General features: G+C 38.0%; 1 protein-coding gene across 7 annotated transcripts in view; it reads right to left on the bottom strand.

The window, feature by feature from the left end:
* Positions 1 to 21,974, bottom strand: part of MDM1 (Mdm1 nuclear protein) — a 28,239-nt gene extending 6,265 nt beyond the window's left edge. The window contains exons 1-12 of one of the 7 annotated variants that reach the window (XM_065934677.1): positions 21,856 to 21,974; positions 20,700 to 20,814; positions 17,561 to 17,934; positions 16,372 to 16,509; positions 12,170 to 12,337; positions 10,816 to 10,919; positions 10,638 to 10,737; positions 5,473 to 5,502; positions 4,967 to 5,142; positions 3,662 to 3,958; positions 2,769 to 2,881; positions 2,562 to 2,671 (exon numbers count right to left, since the gene is read on the bottom strand). In XM_065934677.1, coding sequence (XP_065790749.1) covers positions 2,562 to 2,671; positions 2,769 to 2,881; positions 3,662 to 3,958; positions 4,967 to 5,142; positions 5,473 to 5,502; positions 10,638 to 10,737; positions 10,816 to 10,919; positions 12,170 to 12,337; positions 16,372 to 16,509; positions 17,561 to 17,934; positions 20,700 to 20,814; positions 21,856 to 21,873 — 1,743 coding nt within the window. In that variant the 5' untranslated portion in view covers positions 21,874 to 21,974. Of the gene's footprint in view, positions 1 to 2,561; positions 2,672 to 2,768; positions 2,882 to 3,661; positions 3,959 to 4,966; positions 5,143 to 5,472; positions 5,503 to 10,637; positions 10,738 to 10,815; positions 10,920 to 12,169; positions 12,338 to 16,119; positions 16,195 to 16,371; positions 16,510 to 17,560; positions 17,935 to 20,699; positions 20,815 to 21,855 lie in introns of those variants that run through there. The other 6 variants (XM_065934678.1, XM_065934679.1, XM_065934680.1 and 3 more) reach the window with 6 other exon arrangements.
* Between the last annotated feature and the right edge of the window lie 3,623 nt (positions 21,975 to 25,597).

The raw sequence follows: 25,597 nt of genomic DNA, 5'->3' as shown, positions 1-25,597 counted from the left end.
CAGCTCCTACCTGGACTATTGCAATGGGCCTTTAGAGGTATCCATAGTCTATTCTTGCCTTCCACGGCAGCCAGAAAGATCTTGCAAAACATGAATCAATCACAACACTCCCATATTTAAAATATTTCAATGGCTTTCTATTTTATTTGAGATGAAAGAAATTCTCAGTATTGCTCTCTTTTCCAAACTCATCTTGCATCTGCTTCCTGCCACACACAGGACTGGCTTTTGTTTCTTAAAACTCTACGTCCTTTCTTTCCACAAGATCTTAGCATATGCTATCCTTTTCCCAACTCTTTTTACCTAGTTAGCTCTTCTTTCTCTGTATCTCAACTCAATTATGACTTCTTCAAAGAAGCATCCTTGACTTTCAAGAAGCTTCCTGATCTCCATTACTGGGTCAAGTTCTTCCAGAATAGCTGTATATACTTCTCTGAAACAATTACTAGTTTTAATTTTACTTTTTGCAGGGTATGATTCTCACAGGACTGTAGGTTCAGTAAAATCATGTACCATGTCTGAAAGAGAAAGTCACTCAGTCGTGTCGACTCTTTGCAACCCCATGAACTATACAGTCCATAAAATTCTCCAGGCCAGAACACTGGAGTGGGTAGTCTTTTCCTTCTCCAGGGGCTCTTCCCACCCCAGGGATCGAACCCAGGTCTCCTGCATTGCAGGCAGATTCTTTACCAGCTGAGCCACCAGGGAAGCCCAAGAATACTGGAGCAGGTAGCCTATCCCTTCTCTAGCGGATCTTCCCAACCCAGGAATTGAACTGGGGTCTCCTGCATTGCAGGTGGATTCTTTACCAGCTGAGCTACATGGGAAGCCCAATGTACTATGTCTACTTTCGCTTATTATCACAAGCACAGAATCTAGCATGTATGTAAATGGATAAGAAACATCTGCTGAATGAAGTGAGCTAACAAACACTTGGGTTTTTAATATCATTTATAAAATGTATAGATGGTACTTGACAAACCAATACCATGAAAATTTTACTCTCAAGTTTTATGAGACAGTGCTGTTTAAGGGTTAAAAATGTGGGCTCTGAGAAGAGACTGCCTGGGGACAAATTCTGCTTCACTGTTTGGCAGCTGCATGTCCTCAGTTTCACCTAAATGAGAATATTAACAATATTTACCTCACAGAGTCATTATGAAGACTGAACAAATTAATACATGTAAAGTGCTTAGCACAGAGCCTAGAACATAGTAAGTGTTCAGTAAATGCTAGCTATTATGATCATCTCCACGTAAGTTTCCCAAATTGCTGCTGCCGCATAATACTCCCACAATTCAAGGTATGTCATTAAAAGTTACCAGCAAAATATATTTCTAGATATTATGATAGTAATTCTTGTTAACTCCTATGGTAAAAAAGATAGAATATTAAACAATGGCAACTGAATGGCAGGGATAATTTACTGCTAACTGAATGCATTGCTAATTCAATTGCTAAATGAATTGTCAATATCAATTTACTGATAATTGAATGACATGGATTTAATGTTATGACAGTAGCTTTTTTAAGAAAACAAAGGGCAGAAAATGACTGTGGACAGCAAGTTTAATGACTCTTCTGCCTGCCAGTAACCAAGGGGTAAACAATGGGGAAAAAAACAAATCTAGCTCCTGGTATGGCTACCATTATGATCCAAATGATTGCTACCTCTTTCCTGGATACTGTAATTGACTGACTAGTTTCAATTACTTGCTCTTGCACCTCTATTGTCCATTCCCAATACAGTAGCCAGAGTGACCTTGGAAAAACCTAAGTCAAATCATATCATTCCTCTGCCCCTCCAGACTTTGCATTTCCTTCAGAATAAAATGCAAAGTCTTTGCTATGACCTCTAAGGCCCTACATAATTTAATCCTTCATTATGCCTCTGACCTCACTGCCCATTCTACCCTCTCTCTTGCTCTCAGCTCTCAGCTCCAGCCATGCTGACTCCCTGCCTGTTCCTCAAGGAATCAGGCACCTTCTCAACTGGAGGACTTTGCACCTGCTGCTCTTTTGGTAAAATGCCTTCCTAGATATGAATTTGGGTCAGTCCCTTACCTGCTTCAGATTCTGCTCAAATGCCACCCTCTCAGTGAGAACGTCCCTGGTCAATTCCCACTCACTTCCCCTGCTTTATTCTTCTCCTTAGCCCTTATCACTATCTAAAATACTGTGTATTTTACCTAATTATCCTGTTTATTGTCTCCCTCCTCCTCTAGAACGTGAACTGAGGGCCAGGATTTCTACCTGCATCTTTCACTGCTACATCTCCAGTTAAATCAGTGCCTGGACAAAACGGCCACAATCAACAGTATTGTTTTTCTTCTCTCTCTCTCTGTTGTCACTACTGACAATATTTGAAAGTATGCAGTCAAAATACAGTGGCATTACCCCCAAAAACAATTCAATCCCTTTGCATTCTGAAAGTAGGTTAATAACATCATCTCCATATATGACAGACAGAATTTTCTAAAATCTGAACCTCTCATGTATTTATTGCATGTGACTAAATCACTTCCTGAAGAGATGTTTTTCTCCAAAGTGTAAATATTTACCTTCCTAAAGTCATTCTTCAAAGTTTCTAAGCCATCCTGAGAGGATATTCTTTTCCTCTGTTCTATGACTGGAGGCTTCACTTTAGATGGAGACACTAAAACTGCACCACCTGGAAAAATACAGAAGATGCCACTGCTTCAATTTAAACTAAATTATCAGGTAGAGGAAGCAGGTGAAATAAGAACTGTACGGTATCCGCCTATTACCAACAGCTGGAGTGGTAAGATCATGATGAGTCCTCTGGATTCCACCCAGTTCTCTCAGCTTTGGAGTAGGAAGCCTGCCTCCTTTCCCTGAAGACATAGAAGATGACTCCGACCTGCAAATTAAGACAATTATGAAGCATGTCCTCTAGAAAATATGATAAAAAAAAAATACTTTGCCATCATCATGCAATTAAAGCATAGACCTGTAAGAGAAGGCCATTTTGCTTCTGAAAAAATAAGAAACAAATCCACATGCAGTTAAGAGAAGCGGACTACTGGAAAAGAGGAGAGATCACTGCAAGTCAGCAACACACTGGAGAATTCTTCCCCTGAATCAGAGCCTAGGTTCCATCAGCTGCAAAACTCGTGAATGAATAATAAGGGGGTTGGACTACGGACAAAAAACACTATAACCAATGGTAGAGAACCACTCCCCAAAACAATATGCATATAAATCAACAGAAATTAGTTATTTGCAGAAATCGCTTATTTTAACATTATAAAACATTTCTTTTTTGGTATAACCATCTGATAGTAAAGAATATTAGTTATTTTTCCTCAAGTCATAAAGGAAGTCATTCTTTCGGAGATATCTGGCTAATCATATTTTGAAAATCATAATTAGCAGAATATAAATAAAAAGAACACTAACTACTTCCTCCCCAAGTAATTCAGTGTTCAAGTGTTCAATTCCCAATTAGTGGTGACTCAAATCCCTGAGTGAATCAAATTATATAAACCATATAGAAGTGCCTATTTCATGACATTAAAGTAAAATCTGCTTTTTATTAGTCATGAAACCAAAAATGTAAACCACTATCAGTGACAAAATGAAATACTTATTATCTGTGAACAATAATGCGTCGACATACTGATTAATTTAAAACACTTACTCTTCTCTTCTTTTGTCTGCTTTAGATTCTTCCTGTACTTCCAACTTCTCCAGCTCTTCCACATTAACCTGCTTGTCCCTTTCCTCTTCCTCTTCCTCCTCCTCTCTCGGTTGTTTCTGTATGTCTTCAGTGGTGCCCTCAGCATCCCAAGCCAGACGCCTTCTAACAGGTATGGGAGCATCTGACACACCCAATTTCTCTGTGGTAGTTTTCTGGGGCTGTTCTTCTAAGATAGGTCTTTTTTCTTCTAGCTGTGTAGAAGGACATTTCTGCAAAGTCTTATGGCTTGTAGGATCTCTGCATAACAAAATAAGTTTTATTTTAAATTTAGTAGTTTGAGGTTTCTAATTGATACTTATTAAGTCCGTCATTCCCTTCCATGGTTCACAACTATGTTTCCCACTGATATTGCTTTGCCCAGATATTGAAGAAAAAAAATCAAACTAAGAGTTCATTTAATAGAACTTAAAAGTTAAAATCTATCAAAAAATTCCAAAATAAACTTATGTCCTTTAACTCCTACCATCACACATATATGCCTGTACTACTGCTGACAAAACTCCTATGTATTTCTCAACTGATAATTGCATACATAAATAGGACACCCTAAATGGTTTAACTGGTTCTGTTACTCAATTAGGGTTTGTGCACAAACTTGTGTGTACTTATAGATCAAATAAGCTAATTCAAATTTTGTATTTTAGATTAGGTTAATCTTTTTGAGTCACTGTTAAAGAACAAATTTTGTGGACTTTTAAAATCAGATGTCACATAGTTACAATTTATAGTTCAATTTGGTATGTATGATCATACTAATACTCTATGAAAACAAAACTATTTTATTTGATACAAATCAATGTGCTATTCCTCTTAATAGTTTGTGTTCACTATAAAACCTAAAATAGAACTGTTCCATAGAATCAGGGCCAAAGTTCAATATTGAATGATAATGGATATGTACTAATAGCTAATATTCTCTAAGTTTTTATTATTGTTGTCTTTTTGTTTTACTTTATAAAGTTTTATGTCTACTGCTAGTCATCCCCATTTTACTCTTAATTGCTAACAAGGAATATGATAATATCAAAACTTCCAGATTTAAATTATGCATTATTTCTACACAAGTGTGTAAAGCAAGTATGTATAGCTTTACTTTTCACAAAAAATAAACTAAAAGTAGTAAGTGGCTGATACATTTCCATTTGACTATCCAAATTTTGAGTCTTCATATCATTTTCCTACATAATTCTATGATCCACATTCCTCTGTAACATACTCTTTCACCATCCACTAAGAACATCTCACCCAGCAAGATCTAGCGCTCTGATATTGCTGCTAACGGTTCCTTCTGAGCTCGTAGTTGAGGAGACATCCCAACAGCGGTTGCTTTCAGACAGAATCTGATTTAGATGGTCCCGAGAAAAATGGGTTCCCTGAACTCGTTTCCTATAAAACTCAGCCTTCTCTCGGAGTTCTTTAACCTATGCAGGAGAGTTGAGATACCATGTATTATTTTAAATGCTCCTTGCAAATACACCAGGTAGAATATCCAAGACACTGCACAAATACAGCCAGAGACCAAGAAGAAAGAAAGGCAAAAATAGCCACATACATTCATAAGACTATGTGCATTTTTAAGCAGAAATTAAAAAAGAGTCAAGCTTAAGCACAATGCAATTATTTCAGGCCAGCAGGCAGGGAGAAATTTGCAGCAGCTAAGAAAAACACTGACACCTACTTCTTTCTTCAACTGAAATTATACAAGTACTCTATGAATTATTACAATTTTTAAAAACATGAAAGCGACCAACCTCCGCATACCACATGGCATTTACAGAAGCCTAGAGGAGGAACACAGAAACATACTTAATGACAGGTTAATGCCATAACAGAATATTAATGGGAACCAGTGAAATATCTTATTATTCTTCCTTCTAAATATATACCAAAAACTTGTCAATCAATATTTTTTATAGTACTTTTAACAACATTTAATTTGGTAACCAAGATACTTTAACATTGCCTTGAAAACCAACGACATTCTTGCATGAGTGGAATGCTGTCCACCACAAGGTAACCTAATGACTGTTTCCCCACCTCTGGAAGAGTACTGACTTGCCAGAAAGCCCGAGCCTCGGTCTTTACTTCTTGGCTTACGTACAGTTGCTACCATCACAGAAGCGCCACTGAGACAGTCTCATGACTTCCCCCTCCAAATTCTCAACATTCCCTTGTAATCAGCCAAACCAGTATTAAATACATAATTTAAAAGACTATCACAATAATAGATGTAATGAATTCAACAAAGTAACAGGATACCCCCCAAAAATATTCTGATGAACTATATATAAGGTGACTCACATATTAATTCCTTCATATGCAAAGAATATATTTTCACATGAAAAGGAGTCTGTTATACTCACTGAAACTCTTTCATTTTATACATTATACTGCCACCTTCTGGCTTTCTTAAATACAATTCCACAATGTAAAAAAACTAAGTTGCAGCTTAAAATTGTTTTCAATAATCTGTTTGATTTACTCTCAAAAAAAAAACTGTGTAATTTTTTCCTATCATAAAGACAGAGTATTAGTCTGAAAAGGCTATCTGAATACTGTCTGCTAAAGCTTCTGTTCTCTCACTTGAAAACAAAAAAGCATATAATGAAATTAGCACTGTGAAAGCAGCTGGAGAAAACATATCCTCAGCTCCTTAAGGATACTACTGATGCAGAGGGAAGCAAGCGCTACATCTAACGAATCAGCCAAAGCAAAGGACAGCACCTACCATTTTGTGGGCAAAAAAACCCCCACAAAATCCCAATAGAATCCTATTGCTCTAATGAACCAAACCTGAAACATTCCCAAAGGATAATTCAAAATATTGTTTTCTTCACTGTCAAAAAAAATTGAGCCATATTCATTTACCTTTTTTTTTAACGTGCAGAAAATTGCTAGTTAACGTTTTTTTTTTCATCTAACAGGTAGAACTGAGACACACGGATTGAATCTGAACTCATAATCAGGGTATTCTGAATGCACAGGAACCTTGTGATAAAGTGCCTTGATAGAATCCAGATTTTATTCCTGGTAAGTCCTTGCATGCTTCAAATGTATCATGGTCACCCCATCACCTGCATGATAAAATCTTCACGTCTTAGGATCACTTCCTCCTCTGCGCTCTCAAAGCTCTTCGTGCATATCCTCACTAGCACATACTTCATTTTTCTGGAATTACTGCTTGTGTCATTCTCCCCTGCTAACCTACAAATCCCTTGAGGTAAGGGAGAATGCAGCCTTTCAACACTGATTCCACAGCCTGTCCTGAGTGTGGACTAACGGCTGGCGCAAAGCTAAGCAAGAAAGGGCCTGCACTGAGTGAACTCACAATCGGGCAGAGGAGGCCAGCTTCCTCCCATCTGATAAATCACTATCATAACACTGGTATGATCTATGCCATAATAGACAAATGAGATATAAACTGGAGGAGGGCTTCAAAAGGGGTCCTACCAGTCCTGCGCTGAGTGAGGGTTGAGCAAGAAGGAGCCACGCGGAGAAGGCTGCGTTCTATCCACGGGGAAGGACATCACTGACTGATCAACAAGAGGATAGACGAACATCCCCTCCATGTACACAGTGACCCAGTTTTATTTGACACTGATTCTTTTTAAAGAAGGGAGTGGAGATACAGAAATTCTGTAAAAACTTTATTCAGCTTTGTCTGTTACTGACATTTAAAACTCAATGCTTTAAACTGACTTTATCAGCAATCTTTGTTAATAATCTTCATGCTAATGTTGCGATATTTTGCAAATATATACTTTTAAACTTCTGCAATCCTAAACTAATATGAAAAAATAGGAGGTTGATATTTTCAAAGTAAGGTGTTTGTTCTGCTAGAAAGCGTAAAAAAATCAATGGTTTGAACTCAGTGTTAAAAACAATCCCCACAGCCAAAAACCAAAGTCACTAAAAAAGATATGAATAAGCCATGCCAAACAATTAAAACAATATACACACCCCTTCCCAAGTCAAGTAATATAATCAGATTACATGCCATAAACGCTATAAATAAAATGTCTTCCTTTCTGAATTTCTCTTTCTAAATTAAGAACACAACTAAATTTGTTTAAAATTTAAATGATTCAAACTCAGAAAATTGGGGAATAAAATTTTCTTTTTCCCAAAATTCATCCCCTGAAAATGAAGAGTCATCTTATACCTAAAAGTCCTTAAAAATCTGTCAAATTATAGAACATCTCCCAAAAGTGGCACTTCATCCTGAAACAAAGTTCAATTTCTGGAAGTACATTAGAAAAAAATGATCTCAACCAGTGTGGTTGGGGTGATAAGAAGACTACCTAAAAATCAAGGAAAAAAGGCATTTAACACAGATCCAGTAGTTAATCTGAGGATAGAACTTAACAATTGCAATTGCTGGTTATTATTAAAAAAACAACCCTTGAAGTGAGCATTTTAAAGAGGAACAGTGCCACTGGTTAGAGTTTGGAGATAACAAACAACTACTGGACCAAAAAAATCAACTACCTTAACGTTATGTGAATATGAACTTGGGACTTGGTTTAAAATACCTAGTGACTAGATTATTTATAGATTCAAAAAGTATAATATCTCAAAGAAAGAGGGAAATGAAGATGACACATGGACTAGAAAACTATAACATGACTTGAAGTGAGTTAATACTCAAATAATAAAGTCACCGATGTCCAAGTGCATTTGAAGAGTGTGAATAATATTCCATGAAATGTTAGGAGTAGGATAATGTGGGTATTCCTTAATTATTGGTACATCAAAAGCAACCACATAAAGTATCTTCCAGGGAAAAAAATGTATATAAGATTTAAGTAAAATATTAAATGTCTATGATCTGGTTAACTAAAACTGTTATCACCATCAGTGATCACTAATCTCATAACTAAAAATTCTTATTCTATTCTAACTCCAAATTTGCTTTTTGAATGATTTTGACCATGAAGTCAAGGCAAACTATTCCACTAATTTAAACACTTTCAACCACCAGTAGTAATTAATAAAACAAACACCCCAGAAAAGTCACATTACCATGGGAATCTTAAAGAGAGAAATCTTAAATAGGAAATCTTAAAGAAAGATCTTAAATTAACAACAAAAATAAAAATGCCCTCTTCCATGAGGGCAAGAATAAGGATTGTTACCTTATCATGACTTCAGATATAACAATCCTTGGAGTCCATTAAATGTTTAGATCTAAACCTTAACTATGCTAAAGCCTTTGACTGCGTGGATCACAACAAACTGTGGCAAATTCTTAAAGAGATGGGAATACCAGACCACCTTACCTGCCTCCTGAGAAATCTGTATGCAGGTCAAGAAGCAACAGTTAGAACTGGACATGGAACAACAGACTGGTTCCAAATCGGGAAAGGAGTACGTCAAGGCTGTATATTGTCACCCTGCTTATTAACTTATATACAGAGTACATCATGAGAAATGCTGGACCGGATGAAGCACAACTGGAATCAAGACTGCCAGGAGAAATAACCCCCGATAATGCAGATGACACCACCCTTATAGCAGAAAATGAAGAACTACAGAGCCTCTTGATGAAAGTGAAAGAGGAGAGTGAAAAAGTTGGCTTAAACCTCAACAATCAGAAAACAAAGATCATGGCATCTGGTCCCATCACTTCATGGCAAATAGATGGGAAAACAGTGGAAAGAGAGACAGGCTCCAAACTCACTGCAGAAGATGACTGCAGCCATGAAATTAAAAGGTGCTTGCTCCTTGGAAGAAAAGTTATGGCCAACCTAGACAGCATATTAATAAGCAGTGACATTACTTTGCCAACAAAGGTCCATGTAGTCAAAGCTATGGTTTTTCCAGTAGTCATGTATGGATGTGAGAGTTGGACCATAAAGAAATCTGAGCGCTTCTGAATTGACGCTTTTGAACTGTGGTGTTGGAGAAGACTCTTGAGAGTCCCTTGGACTGCAAGGAGATCCAACCAGTCAATCCTAAGGAAATCAGTCCTGAATATTCACTGGAAGGACAGAATGTGAAGCTGAAACTACAATACTTTGGCCACCTGATGCGAAGAACTGACTTATTGGAAAAGACCCTGATGCTGGGAAAGGTTGAAGGTGGGAGGTGAAGCGAACGACTGAGGATGAGATGATTGGATGGTATCACCGACTCGATGGACATGAGTTTGAGTAAGCTCTGGGAGTTGGTGATGGACAGGGAAGCCTGGCGTGCTGCAGTCCATGGGGTTGCAAAGAGTCGGACACTACTGAGCTACTGAACTGACTGAAACCCTAACTACCAACTCATCTTAATTTTAAAAAGTCTCAGGCCAAGAGATAATCTTCCAAAATAAGAAGCTAACAGTGGGTGCAGTCAGACAAACTAATCTTGAAAAATTAATCAGTCTTCACTTAACAGAGGGCTTCCCTGCTAGCTCAGATGGTAAAGCGTCTGTCTGCAATTTGGGAAACCTGGGTTCAATCCTTGGGTCAGGAAGATCCTCTGGAGAAGGAAACGGCAACCCACTCCAGTACTCTAGCCTAGAAAATTCCATGGACAGAGGAGCCTGATAGGCTACAGTCCATGGTCATAAAGAGTCAGACATGACTCAGCAACTTCACTTTCACTTTCTTTCACTTGATAGTGGAGGTCTGCAGGTTATAAAATAATCAAGTCTATAATGCTACAATTCTATAAACTGACTTCATTAATATAAATAGTTGATTTTGAAAACATTTTTAACTTTAAAGACTTTATAATTAATCTCTAAGGAGCTAGTTGGTATTAAAAAAAAAAAGTAAATACACTGATAAATAATATCCAACTGATACTTCTGGTGCTATTACCACATCATATATCTTCAAACTGTAGTCCCTACTACTAGGTAAAACTACTGAAATTAACCTGAAGTAGTATCAAAGAAAATGTGGGTTTACTGAGCTTATATACTCACCTGATCTGGTATGTTTTCCTTCACACGTGTCCAAGCCCCAGCTTTATATAAATACTGGGCTGGGCTCAGAAATTTTGCTCTATATTCAGAATTCACCTTCCTAACAGAAATGAAATGAGAGTAAATATTTCACCATGCTGATCAGCTAAATACTATATTTTTTTTACAAAATACATACCCAAGCCTTTGATGTCTCCAAGGAGTAAGTTTCTTTTTAGGCTGGTTTGAGTCTTTTGATTCCATCTCTGCTTCTGATTTTAAAGGTTCATCTGTTTTATTACACTAAAATGAAAATAATTTGAACCTTTCATGCTCCATTTATGTCATACATTAAAGTGAAAATACAGATGTCATAAAGTATACTTGGATACTGAATTATAATTGTTTTTAAAGCTAAGCTTTTACTACTAAGATAATGCAGAAATCGCAAGTCAACAAGCAAGTTTTGAAACTAGTATGTCTGGTTAGCTTCTTGAAGTATATAGCTCAGGATATTGGTTTCATTTTCTAACAAAAATTTTACATACTTGGCTAGGAAAAATGTTTTAATTATATCCAGTTTACTTACTTAGATGTTCAACTACCTTTGGAACATTGGTCTTACATTTTCCCTTGATATTCTAAATCTACACTTAATTGTTACAATAATTAAATGGAAGGTCCCAAAAAGTAAGTTAGCATATTGCTTTACTGAATAACTTAACAATTCTTTTTCTCTTTAAGAATATTTTAAGCCCAAATAAAAAAGTATTATACATTATTATACACATACATTATATATAATATATATGTATGATTTTTATAATACATATATAACTATAATATATTTATTATATATATAAAAATCATTTTACTTTCAGTCATATAGTTTTCACTCTTAGAATCCATAAAATAGGTATGACATTCCAAGAGATTTAAAAATAGGACCTATGCCTGATTTACCTATAATTTACAATAGTTTTAACCTGATGATGCAACTTAAACAGCTGTAATTTTTTTACAGAAGTAGGTGTTTGTATGTACTGAGGTAAGTCATGTGAATTATACTGGCTATAATAAATAACGTGCGGTATGTCTATTTCTGTCTTAATTTCCATTATTTAATTTAAAGTATGTGTTTCTATGACCCCTGTAACCCCTGAAGTTCACATCACTGTAAGGCCAATCATTTGATATTAGGCATAGCAGACTTACCTGCTATATTATTAAGCATTCATTGCACTGTATTATACTTAATTATTTACATCTCTGTCTACCCCATGCAACAAGAGCTCGTGGCCCAAGAGCTGCTTAAGGCTTAGTGTGGTTATCACTGTATTCTCAGTACCAACCAGTGCCTGGCTTCTACGAAAGGTTCAATGAACATTTGACATTTAGTGAACAAACAAATTAATGAACTAGCTAAAAACAGAAATCTCAAGTGGTGATAAGTAAAAGGAAACTTATAAAGTTGCAAATGGTGGTAAGTAAAAGAAGATGTGTAGAGTTTCAAATCATGAGAATTTTCTTTTGTTTAAACAATTGACAAATACCTTCTTTTCAGGAGATATTGTTTCAAAATTTCCGTTTTCCTTCAAATGACTTCTTAATTTTGGTTCTTTCACTGGGGATAAGCCCTTAAAATTTCTTTTGTATTCAGTTTCATGGATGACTGAGTTACCTTTGAATTGTGGAACAAATTTGCTTTTATTGTGGAAAACCTTAAAACAAAAATTACTTTAGTTTAGTTTTTTTTGTTAAATATATAGAGCTTAGAACTTCAATTGCTTAAAGCATTTCACATATAAAGTTGAATCATCAGGATATAAAAAAGGGAAAATTATATATGACTATAATTTCATTTCACATGGCTAATTAATAGCCATTGCAACAAAAGCAAAAATAGGCAAATGGGATTGTGTCAAATTAAAAAAAACCTCTGTACAGAAAACAATCAACAGAGTGAAAAGACAAACTATTGAGTACAAGAAAATACCTGCATACATCTCTTAAGGGATCAATTTCTAAAATATTTAAAGAACTCAAGGAACTCAACTGAATAGCAAAAAACAACCTGATTAAAAAATGGGCAAAGAGTTGCATAAAAACAGACTCACAGGTCAATGGAACAGAATGAGTCCAGAAACAAGCCCACACATATACAGTCAATTTATGACAAAGAAGTCAAGAATGTAAAATGGGGAAAGGGTTTCTTCAATAAATGCTGCTAAGAAAACTGGATAGCCACATGCAAAAGAATGAATCTAGACTACTATCTTATGCCACATATACAAATTAAATCAAAATGGATTATAGATTTGAATGCAAGCCCTGAAACCATAAAACTCCTAAAAGAAAACATAAGCTAAGCTTGACATGCGTCTTTTTTGGATTTGACACCAAAAACAAAGGCAACAAAAGCAATCATAAACAAGTGGGACTACATCAAACCAAAACATTTCATACAAGAAGGGAAACCATCAACAAAATTGAAACATAACCTATGGAATGGGAAATTTTGCAAATCATATGTGATAAAGAGTTAATATTCAAAATAATAAAGAACTCATAAAACTGAATAGAAAAAAAAAGCTGATTAAAAATAGGCAAAAGAACTTTTTTCCAAAGAAAACATAAACGGTCAACAGGTACGTGAACACACCATTAATCATCAAGGAGTAAATCAACATCAATGAGACTTTACCTCACATACGTTAGAATGGGCATTAACAAAATATAAAAGATAACAAATGTTGGTGAGGATGTAGAGAAAAGGGAACCTCTGTACACTATTTGTGGGAATGTAAATTCATATGGAAAGCAGTAATGAAGGGTCCTCAAAAAATATAAAATAGAATTATCATATGATCCAGCAACCCTATTCCAGGTATATATCCAAGGGAAATGAAATCAGTATCTCTAGATAATCTACACTGCCATGCTCATTATAGTATTCACAATAGCCAAGATATGGAATCAATCTAAGTGTCCATGGACAGATGAATGGATAAAGAAAATGGAATATTATTTGGCATTTAAAAAACAAATCCTTTCATTTGCTACAACATGGATGAACCCGGAGAACCTAATGTTAAGTGAAATAAGCCAGGCACAGAAAGACAAAAATACTACATGGTGTGATCCCACTTATATGTGGAATCTAAAAGAATTCATAGAATAGTGGTTGCCAGGGATTAGGAGATGGGGTAAATGGATATATGTTGGTCAAAGAGTACAAAGTTTCATCTATGCAGGATAAATAAGTTATGGAGAGCTAAAGTATAGCATGACCACAGTTAAAATGCTGTGAAAAAAGTGAAAGTGTTAGTTGCTCAGTCGTGTCCAACTCTTTGCGATCCCACAGACTGTAGCCCACCAGACTCCTCTGTCCATGGAATTCTCCAGGCAAGAGTACTGGAGTGGGTAGCCATTCCCTTCTCCAGTGGATCTTCCCAACCCAGGGATCAAATCTAGGTCTCCTGCATTGCAGGCAAACTCAACCATCTGGCCACCAGGGAAGAACTCAGTAATACTGTACTGTACACTTAAATTTGCTAAGAGGGTAGATCTCAAGTATTTTTAAGTGTTGTACATTCACACACACACAAAAATGGTAACTATGTGAGGCAACATATGTGCTAATTTGCTTGACTGTAGTAATCATTTCAGAATGAATGCATATATCAAAATTTTATGTTGTACATCAAAATTACATAATTTTTGTCAATTAGACCTCAATAAAACTAGAAGGAAAATCCAAAGGTCAACTTTTGATGCTCATTACTATGTTCTGAGTAATAGTTATTAAATCAAAATAATACTTAAGTCAAAAGAAATAATGAATCATCTTTTCTCCCCAAAGTTCCCTACCACTCCATTAGTTTGGCAATAGGATAAGGAAAATAGACAGATTTTAATCACATGAAAATACACATTAGCTTTACAAGGCAACTTTGTCAGTTCTACAGGTTTTTTCCTCGACATCAACTTTTTTCTTCCTGCAACAATAAAATATTCTTAACATTTTCAATATCTGACATGCATTTGTTCATTTTTTTTTCCCTTTGCTTACTTACTTTTAGCCTGAGTCAAGGAAAAAAATCAGGTAATTATCATGTTTCTATTTATAAATGTTTCCTTTTATCCTTATTATTCCATGATATGGTTTCCTTTTTATGGTATATTGCCACTGATTACAAAGAAAGTAATGGAAAAGATACGGAGTTCAAATAAAGTGTATAACTGCTTCATAATGCTGAATAATACACCTACACTTCACAACCAAATAGTATATCTTTTTAAGTATAGTATAATCTCAAGAACTTTTCTGCCATAAATTGTTCTTACTCCTTTATATATAAGACATCCTTTTGGAAAACAAGTGTCTGATAAAATAGAACCGAATAGCTCCTTTAGGAGTTTCCCCATCAACAAGCATGGAAAAAATTTCTGCCACACAACTCTCCAATCCACAGACCTGAAACAGCTGATACACTTTAACTAGTAGAATATTTCTTTACAAAAAGTTCTCTGGAATCTTCACTAATGAAAGCAATAAAGCTAGTAGTAAAGACATTTGCTAGTGACTTATACTTTTGATACTATTAAAAGAACATTTCTACACAATGCTTTTCACTGAAATATGTAAAAGTTGTCAATAGGGTTTTGATTTGAATTATCTCTAGCTTATATTCCATAAAAACTAAACAATCATAATTTTCAGGCCATATTTCGTAGGTACATTTTCTATCTAAGAACACTTGTGAGCCAGCAAAAGAAGTATTGATTCTATTCACTAGGTTTATAAAGGGAATGTATTGCTTTAGGTTATTTTCTGTGTTCCTAAAATGTTACACATATTTCAGGTTTTTAAAAACTGAATAACAAGTAAGCCTAAATCTGCTACAATTTGTAACAGTGGAAATATTATCTTAGTGTAAGATGACATGTTATTGTCTTTCTGAGCCTAATTATCCTCTCAGCCCTTGGGGATGTATAAAGTACACAGGTAAGTGGGAAAGAAAAGACTAAGCTGCCATGGAACTCTGGGGATATTCTAAATGGAAGTGTTTCCTACTTAAACCCAGGAACATGGTTAAGAACATAAATGAGAGTTGAGAGTTAAGAGCTAAGAACTTTCTAGAGAATTATAGTAGTAAAAAAAAAAAAAGTATATTTTAGTAATGGTAGCCCAATACTAAAACTGTGTGAGAATACAATGAAACTTAATATCACTTCCAGTTACCATTTTAGCTTTTGGATTTTATAAACATAAATTGACAATTCCTATCACTGCTCATTTGATATAAAGACAAAATTATACATCTTGCATCACTTCAACCTATTTTTTACCTATTAAAGTAAATACCCAAAGCAGTTATGCCTTTCTTAGACAGAAAACGTGCAATATATTAGTCAATGAAACACAACATTTCAGTATAAAACCAATTTAATTTAATTATTTTTTATAAGTAAAAAAAATTCACAGCATGCAAAAACTTACCAGTCCTCAAGTTTTCATTACCCTGTCTCATATTTAGTATATGTGATGGATCTGGCAACAATGATCATCAGTAGCCTAGGACAGTATAATATTACTGCTATAAATCAGAAGTAATAGAATGATTTTAGCAAAACTCTCATTTTCACTTTTCTAGAACCTACCTCCAGATCTACTAGCTAATTTCTTTCTATGTAAACTGCAACACTAGATTAGATAATGGCACTCAAAAATGCATTGCATCCATTAAACTACCTGATTGGTTGCAAAAGCTGGAGTAGGTTGTTTAGGGGTCTTCCAAACAAACTGCCTTTGATATTCAGAATTCCTCAAGACATTATGTGAAGGAACAACCGTCAATCCAGCTTTCTTCCGCAGAAGTCTATCCAACTGCTGGGGAAGAAAAAAAAAACAAAACATTCAAAGTTATTAAAAATTTCTATTCAAACTTTTAAACTGTGATTTTAAAAAACATACAATATAAAAATCTACACTCCTAACAAATTTAAGTGTATAGTACAGTATTGTTAACCATATCCACATTGTTATAGAGCAAACTTCCAATCGATAATGTTCCTTTTAAATTGTGACTCTTTAAAATTCCTTTCTTAATACTGTCAAGGAATTATTGTGCATCCCAGCAAAAGGTAACATTTCTCAGTTCCTTCCTACCAATTATTCATAAATGGATCTATTAGTAAGAAACAACAGCACATCACCTCATCCACACCTTGCTTTTGAGACACCTTTCCCCTGCCCATCAGACTTACATGTTACCTCCCTTGATTCCCTTGTGTCCCCTGGTTTTCCAACAGCTCTAAATGCCTCTCCGTGGTTCCAGTCAGTGGTGGACAGGAAATGGGGAGGAAGCAGTAGAGTGGAGAAAACTGTGGAAGGCAGTGAGATGTCTGCACAGGGCCCCGTAGCCTCTGCTTATGTGCTTGAAGGGGCCTTCCACAGGCCAGCTGTGACATGAGAGCAGAACTGCAGGATCTTTTGAGATCCAGCCAGACCCCTCCTTTCTTTTGCATTTTGCCAACTGAAGCTCTGTTTTTTTTCCTCTGGTATACAATAAGAAATTGAAAGGGCCTAGGTATAAGTCAGCTCACCATCCCTGCCAGAAGTAATAGCCTACTCCCCTTCTCTGTCTCAACTTGATATCTCCCTTAGGACTCAGGTGCTGATATATGATAAATGAAATCCAGAGGCAGACTGTCTTCCCACTGAAGGGATATCTGAAAATAACCAGTACAAAATGGCAACTGTTAAGAACAGAACCAATTCATAACAACTAAAGTCAACTATCACCTTATAGTCTATCTACATACTTTGAACAAGAAAACAGCAGAAAAAAATCAAGCACAAAATGTAATATTACTGAAATGATGATAAAATTTATAGAGAATTCTACGCTTCTGAAAAAAAATGCAGTGAATACACATACCCTATCATCTACATTTTCTGAAAGAGGCTTGGTAGAATGTTTCAGCTCCACATTTTCATTAGCTGGTACATGGTTTGTTTTTACATCCTCCTTACTTTCTACAATATCTGAAGCCCCCTCAGTTCTGGAATCTGCAGAGTGAGATCTGGTTCTCTTGGGACCCCTGCAGGCTTCTACTGCAAGAAGTCTTTCTTGGTTAGCATCTTCTGTTTGTTCTGCCTCCTGTGATTCTGGTGTTCTAGGGGCTTCAGGTTCTGGTGATAGGACCACATCATTCTCTGAGGTAGCTCCATTCCACTCAAGAGATTTTGAAATCTGTGGGTCATGATGAGGGACTCTTCTTTTCGAAATAAAACTTGGCTCTCTTGTGATTCCTACAAAATATAATATGCAAAATTAGCAGAAACCAAAGCATAAAGCCACAAAGACAACTTTGAATCACATGTATGAGAGAAGAAATGGAATTTAAAATTCACTTGAGATACACAATATCCTTCCAGTTACAGGATTTTTTAAAAAGTACAGTTTTTCAACATAAAATCTCTAATTTTGCTTTAAATAAATAGTAAAAGTTTGACCATAATTTTAAATTGGGGTCATGATGTTCAAGTTATCCTAACACAAGTCACTAGAATTGCAACGTGATGGACCTGGCAAGCCAGGCAGAATGTGTTGCCTCCGTTTCTAATTACTTTCCTGTGCTACTTAGCAGAACAATGGGCCCTGGTACTGTCAAAATTTGGAACTTTTCACAAAGCTTCTCTTATGCAGTGCAGACTAAGATGAGAAGCGATGAGATGTCATTATGCTGGATCTTGGCTCTATATCTGCCTTGAGTTCCTGAGAAGTTGAAGAGAATGAACCCTTTGAAGCAGAGCTAAGATACTATTTCTCTATATTTCTCTCTGGAAAGCAAATGCCCAAAAAACTTAACCTTCTATCCAGGTAAGAGGAGCTCTGCAGAACGACAGCCACTGAGACACTGCCCTAGTTTGGAGCCATTCTTTAAATAGAAAGACGACTGTGTGGGATGGAGAAGAAAGATTAAGACTAGCAGAGAAGGGAAGGTGGACAGACAATCTGGCATTAGCTAAAACCAAAGCTCTTTAGCTTCTATTGTGGATGTTTTGGCCATCGGACCCAAAGTCTCCAGTGGTGCAAGTCTCCCCTGGACCACAGTCGTCACACTGGATGCATCTACGGCTGGAGGCATATAAAGACATCCGGGTGAGGGGTGCAGAGATGGCAGCTTAAAAGGATCACTTTCCAGATCCTCACTTCGTACGTGCCACTTCCTGACACTGAGCTGCCTAAGGGCTTCCTCTGCCATCTGTAGTTTCCTTTCTCACCGCTCCTTTCATAATCACCCTTTGCCCACTTTACAAAAGAAAGAAACACCTCTCGACCACCCTATGGAATAAAAAAAAAAAATTGTCATAGGTGGGGAGGACAAACAAAGGAACAATTCAAGAAAGCACAACTCCTGTCGGGGAATATTTGACAGCAAAGCAAAGAAGGCAGAGATTAGAAATAACAAAGGAACACCACCTTATTTTATCTAGCTCCATGCCTTTTCCATCTACCTATCTTAAACTAAAATTCACGTGTAAGAGAGTCATAATGTGACATGCATATATGCATATTAATGCATTTATGTGAACCAAAAAATAAAGTCAGACGTTTTTCTCATGGAAAATAATTCTAATTTTATCTGATTAGTTTTCCAATGAGGACTGACTTTACCAATTAAATGACGAACATTTACTGTAAACGGAGCTAAACTAGCAGCTCTAAAGTTAACAAAATACATGTAAAACGTGTACGATATTTGTGTATGCACAATAAGCCAGAAATCATATCCTTTGTTTGACTGTACCGGTCATTACACTTTTTATTTAAAAAATTAAATATCAACTTTAAAATGTGAAGAGAGAGAGGTAGACTTTCTAGATGCTTTTAGCATGTATGAAACCAAAAAAAACTTGAAGACCACCTCCCTAGACTTCCCTCTTTAACAGAGCAGGGCTGGTGGAAGAAAAGCAAAATGAAAAGGGAAGCTTCTCAAGTGGTCCACCCTTGTCTCTCAGCACACACTAGGACGAAAAAGACAGAGAGAATGTCTAGCCAGTTTTAGGTAACACTACTGCTGTTCCTTGCTAGCTTTCCACCTCCTCTTTGAACAAACTGGAGTTCCCACTCTGCCCCTCCCCCTAGCCATTCCTTTCTCATTAAGGTGCCATACTCCAAAGTGGCTCTGCTCCCAGTCTCCTTTCATCACCACCCTTTCAAATGTGGCTGATCTAAGCTAAAATGTTATGTGGTTAACCAATTCCCCAGTGTCATAATATCCCTTAAGGCCCTCGATGGGCTTAGCTTAGCTACATTTGAGAGATTTATGTTGGGATACTTAATCTAACAGAGCCTCAAATTTGTGGAACTCTGGTCATCTGGAGAGGATTATGAGCACCACCCTGCCTAAGATGCAGGGACAGTCGGGCTTTGAAGCCAGGCTCTGGGCAAAGGAGCCTGACAATTCAGAGGAATATTAAAAGAACCCCCCACTCCAGTCCACTCTTCCCTTTGTTCTCCAAACCTAATCCTGGAAATATGCTCTTCTTACTAGTTTCCAGACTTGGCACCACACTCTCAAGTCTTTTCCTGGCTTCAAACATCTAAGATTGGAGGAAATTATATCCTATACATATGCACTCTCACAGGGGTCACAGGAGGAGCACCTAGCCCTTAACAGGAACATCACTCACATTCATCACTCCCAACAATCCTGTGCACGGGGCTTCCCACGTCCCACTTGGTGAAACAGGCCCAGTTTGTCCAAAGTCACACAGCAAATGTGGATTCAACCCCAGGTTTATCCATTCATTAAAAAAAAAAAAAAAGTTTTAATAAGCTTTAGAATGTGCCAAGGCCCTATGCCAGGTACTGGGCAAGAACATGGTGGTGAAGACAGAGCTCTGTTCTCAGAGATCTTACGTTCTAGTGAGGGAGAAATTAAGGAAGCAGGTTGAATCAAGTCAGTCTGTCTCTCTCTCCCTCTATCACACTCTGGGAAACCACAGATTTTTAATCATTTTGCCCAAGGTTTATCCAAGTTATAATGACAACTAATTGTTCAACTTACCTAATTGATCTGATCTAAGTCCAGCCCACGGGTGTCTTCTCCCCACTGAGGAATTACAAGACTCTGACAAATAGGACTTTTTCCACAGAAAATTTCTCTGGTATTCACTCAACCCCTGTAATGCAAAGTACAACTTAAGTACAATGTAATTAATGAAAGTTGTTTTAAAGGATACATCAGTAAAAATCACTTCTGAACCTCTAAAAAGAGCAGAAATACTTAAGACTAATTAAACACAGAAGAGCTCCTTAATAATAGCTCCTAATATTTACCCAACCCTGCACTAAGCAGTTCAGTGTTATAACCTTAATCCCCACAACCACTTGAGGCAGATGCTACTAGGAATCTGAGGCTCAGAGCGGCTACCCTTTTGCTGGATGTTGGATTCAAAAGCTTGAGCTTTTGTCTGAAAATGGGTAGCAATCTAAGTCCTCATCACTATAATTATCCTAACTAATGAAGTTCTCATCGAGTACACAATATTATATTGCAATATTATGCCTAGTTCCTTGTGAAGTTTTGTAAAATCAACCGAGAAAAGACAAATTCCCCTCCCATTCTGAATACAAACCCTCAAGATAAAAGAAGACTGCAGGGCCTGTGGAGCACTGTGGTCAACTGTTAAGATGCAGGGCGCTTGACCATGACAACTACCAATTACCTGGAACTATCAACAAACCTTAAAGAAACGCATGATTATGAATAATGTGTTTCTTATACCCTGTCTTTAATCTTGTCAGGGTCCCATTTCTTAAGCCTTTAAAAGACATAAAGCACTCTCAAGTTTTAAAGAGAAGGGGTGTTAAACGCTAAGCTGTGATGTGGTCCACAGGTGTCCCAATCTGAAGCCGCCACAGTCCCCACTATAAACTGCCTTCTATGTACACGCCTCTGAGCACCGCCCCCCCCAAAGAAATCCATCATCTCAAACCATCTAACTCTTCCAGGCGACAACTCAGAACGGAGTGTGAGCGGAGAGGGGGCTAGGTAAGAAGGGATGAACATCCTCCGGGATAGTGACAGGCAGGCTCGGGAGCTGACAGGTTCTACCGGGCCGAGGGGCGCGGCCCAGAAAGCCAGTGAGGCTCCGGCACGCCGCACCCGCCCCGTCCTAATTCCCCCCATCAGGCTTCGGGCCCGAGGACCCCGTCCTCACCTTGAAGCGCACCGGCATGTCGGCCTGAGCTGGAGCCCCCGCCACCCCGACAGTTAACGGGACAAAAAGCTCCGAGGGGCGGGGCGTCAACAGTAGGTTCCCTGGCAAAAGCTTCTGCCCAGCGTCCTCGACTACGCGCCGGCGCACTCCGCGATTCCCTCCTTGAGCCCTGTCGCTCTGCCTTTCCCCGCCCATTCTGAAGCCTAAGAACCAATTGAGGCTCGGAAAACCCCATGCCGTCATTAAGATTCGACCAATTAGTGTCGGAAAGGAAAACGCCCGCCTCCCGAGCCAAATCCCGCGGGCCGGTCGAAGTGGCGGGCGGAAGGCCGGCCAATGAGGCTCCCGGACCCGGGGTGGGCGGGGCCCCGCGGGAGCTTCGTCCTGAGGAGATGTTGATGGCGTCTGGTTTGTGGGCCGCTCTGCAACAATGGGCTAACTGCTGGGATTCGTTGAGTCACCGACCGCGCTGGGCCCCGATTCTTGACGTCATAAACAGGACGGTGTGTTTTTAATTCCAACGTGTATGACAGAACCGAATGTTTCTTTTTATTAAGTGAAAATATTCAGGTCTGTTCTTTGGAATATCAATTCCTGCCATGGACAACCATGCTACAGTGGTTACTATCTCATCAAAAGGAAGAGGCCAGAAAATAAATATAGCTTAGGCAGGCCCAAGCCCATTTTTTTTTTAAATTGCATCTTGAAAGGCAAACTGCTGACTTCCGGTGATGCTGCCTCTCACAACCCCTTCCCCTAGAAGATGTACATATAGCTCCTAGTTTAGGACACGTTCGTTCATTAATGATGGTTGTGAGTCTCAACTCTCAGAGCCTCAGCTTTGTTTCTCCTCTCATCCTTTTTAAAAATGAAATTAAGCTTATTTTTTATGAATTATTGCTACCACCATCAGTAAATGTTTCTTGAGATTCAACCTTTGAAAGAATGCCATGCTGACCCTGACAACGGAAAAGAACTAGATTGTCCAGATAGTTCTCTAATATGCTTGGGGAGAGTGAACATATATTTAGTCAGTAATAGTACAATGTATCATGTGCTAAATTGCCAAATAAGTGGTATTAACAACATAGGAATTGGAGGAAGGAGACATCCCTAAAAGTGATGGATAGAAAAAAGTTCAGGTAGAAAGATTCAGACTCAGCCTTGAAGATTAGAAGAACTAAAATAAGTAAAGAAAATGGAACAGTTAAAGGATAGATGTCTGAATGGGATGCTGCCAGGCTTCTTCCAGAAACAACAAATGCAGTCTCATTTTACTTTCGTCACTTGTTAACTGAAGCAAAGGATACCCTCTTGTAAACTTTCAAATATTAATATTAATCCTTGATGCCCTCCTTTAAGCATTTTCTGCAGAGGCTTGGCTTCTGAATCCTAATTGATGTCTCTGTTCTTCTTCATCATCTGAGATACTTAAAAATTCATTTGAAGGAGCCACCTGATATCTGAAACAAAGAGAATATTAAATTAGTCCCTATACAGCCATGCATCCAAGGGGCCCTTGATAAATGTTAATTGGCGTTGACAGCATCTCTGTTGTGTAAATTAAGAATGGCACAAACAAGATGCAGTGAAACATAAAACAAAAATCCTCTGCAGGAAGGCGACGGGATCTTACAGGATAGGAAAGATACAGCTCTGATTGTACACAAAGCTTTGTTACCACGTAATGCTAAGGTGAAATCTGTATGTATGTAGAATGTAGCCTATTTGCCAAACAAGTACAATGATAACTAATCTGGCTCTGCTGAGCAGAAAACAAATGACAAGAAAACCAAACCGCAGATGGTAAAAAAAAAAAAAATTACTTAGTCACAACCTGAGTTTGCTGAGATGTGTTATTAAGGACCCAGGGAACAAGAATGTTTTACTTTGTTATTTTTAAGAAAATCCTATTTCAGTTTGAGGTTTCCCTGGTAGTTCAGCTGGCAAAGAATCAGCCTGCAATGCAGGAGACCCTGGTTTGATTCCTGGGTCAGAAAGATCCCCTGGAGAAGGGAAGAGTCGCTCAGCGACTAAGCACAGCACACACAGCACAGCTACTTCAGTTTATGAGCCAAAGATATAGACATGAAAAAAGGGACAACCTTAGTAAATGAGAGTTTTGTAGCCAGTTTTGTATTTTACCAGCTTTTAACATTTCACTGCTGCCCTACAAAGTTCCACCCATATGTTCTGGGGAGTCCCTGGGAAGTGTCTCTCATGTGCTTACAGCTACCACATATAATTTGCCCAGCAGCACTGTCACTTCTTACAATAGTCACACATCTCTAGGTGTCACTCTTCCTGTTGCCACTAGCATTTACTGGGGACTGAGCCACTGCTGGGCACAGACAGCATGGCGCCTCCTTGGCCTGCTCAGCCCTGCAGGCAATCTGTGGCAACGCGCCTCCCTACACTTTCTGTGCTACCCCTCTTATTGAAGGAATACCAGAGTGTCTTACAGAGTTCTTCCACTTATGTTTTAGCCTTCCTCCTCTCCAAAGAGCTCAAAGTGAAGGCCGTAATTTGAATCTAGGCCAGAAAGTAATTATTTTAACTGATGGGTAGCATTCTGTAAGATAAGGGTGTCACAACTGGCTCCCTCTTCGCTTTCTTGATTTCTCTGTTTCTCATGCAGATAGATTTCTGTTTATTGCCTATGAGCAACTAAACCAATACAACCTCTAAAAAGGCAACTTGGTGATGCTTTTCACCCAGCAATTCCACTTTTATAAAGTACCTTAAGATATACTTACTCACATGTGAAAAACCAGTTCATTTACGGTTGTTTACTGCATTGTTTATAGTAACAAAAGTTGGAAGCAACTTATATTGTTGTCCATCTGCAGGGTGTTAGTTACACACATTATGGGTCCTCCAGGGCCAGAGCAGGAACAGGTCATGCAACAGGTCTACACAGCAGTGCAGGCTGCTCTGGTCCTTCTGATTTTTTGACTCTGCAGATGTCAAGTACATATTATGTGTATCTGTCAGGGTCTGGTAGGGAAAACAGAAACTACCAGGAGCACTTCAACAGAGAAAACTTAATATAAGCTATGGGTTATTGGAAAACTTAAAAAAGCTAAAAAGCGAGAGCATGGTAATTCCAGGAAGAGCCTCACATCCTAAAGCTGGAAGAACAGAGGGAAAATGTTGAGGTTACTGGAGCACGGGGCTTCCCTGGTGGCTCAGACAGTAGAGAATCTGCCTGGAATGTGAGATACAAGGGTTGGATCCCTGGGTCAGGAAGATCCCCCTGGAGAAGGGAATGGCAACTCACTTCAGAATTCTTGCCTGGAGAATCCCATAGACAGAGGAGTCTGGTGAGCTACAGTCCATGGGGTCGCAAAGAGTCAGACACTGAATGACTTACACACACACACACACACACACACACACACACACAGCTCCAGGTTGGCTGGAGAAATTTCATGGGAGTTGGTCAGACCGCTGAAAAAGAGTCATTGCCTAGCTGGTGCTGGTGCCTCTGAGGGGACAAAATGAGGCTGCTGGAAAAAAAGAGAGATGGAAACAAGGAGACTACCAACTGCTACCACAGAAGTAAAGGTCCTTGTTAAGGAGCCACAGAGAGGAAAAGCTAGCAAAAGAGAATTTTCCTATCTCTCTAGTAGTCCTCTGTTAGCAGACCTAACAGGGAACTAGCAGAATCCAAAGGGTCTATAGTTTCCAAAGGGTCTATAGGTTCCAAAGGGTGAGACTAGAATTGAGACAACAGTTATTA

This window comes from Muntiacus reevesi, chromosome 4 (genome assembly GCF_963930625.1).
Source record: "Muntiacus reevesi chromosome 4, mMunRee1.1, whole genome shotgun sequence".
In the NCBI taxonomy this organism is placed as follows: domain Eukaryota; kingdom Metazoa; phylum Chordata; class Mammalia; order Artiodactyla; family Cervidae; genus Muntiacus; species Muntiacus reevesi.
This window is presented reverse-complemented; position numbering and strand designations above follow the sequence as displayed.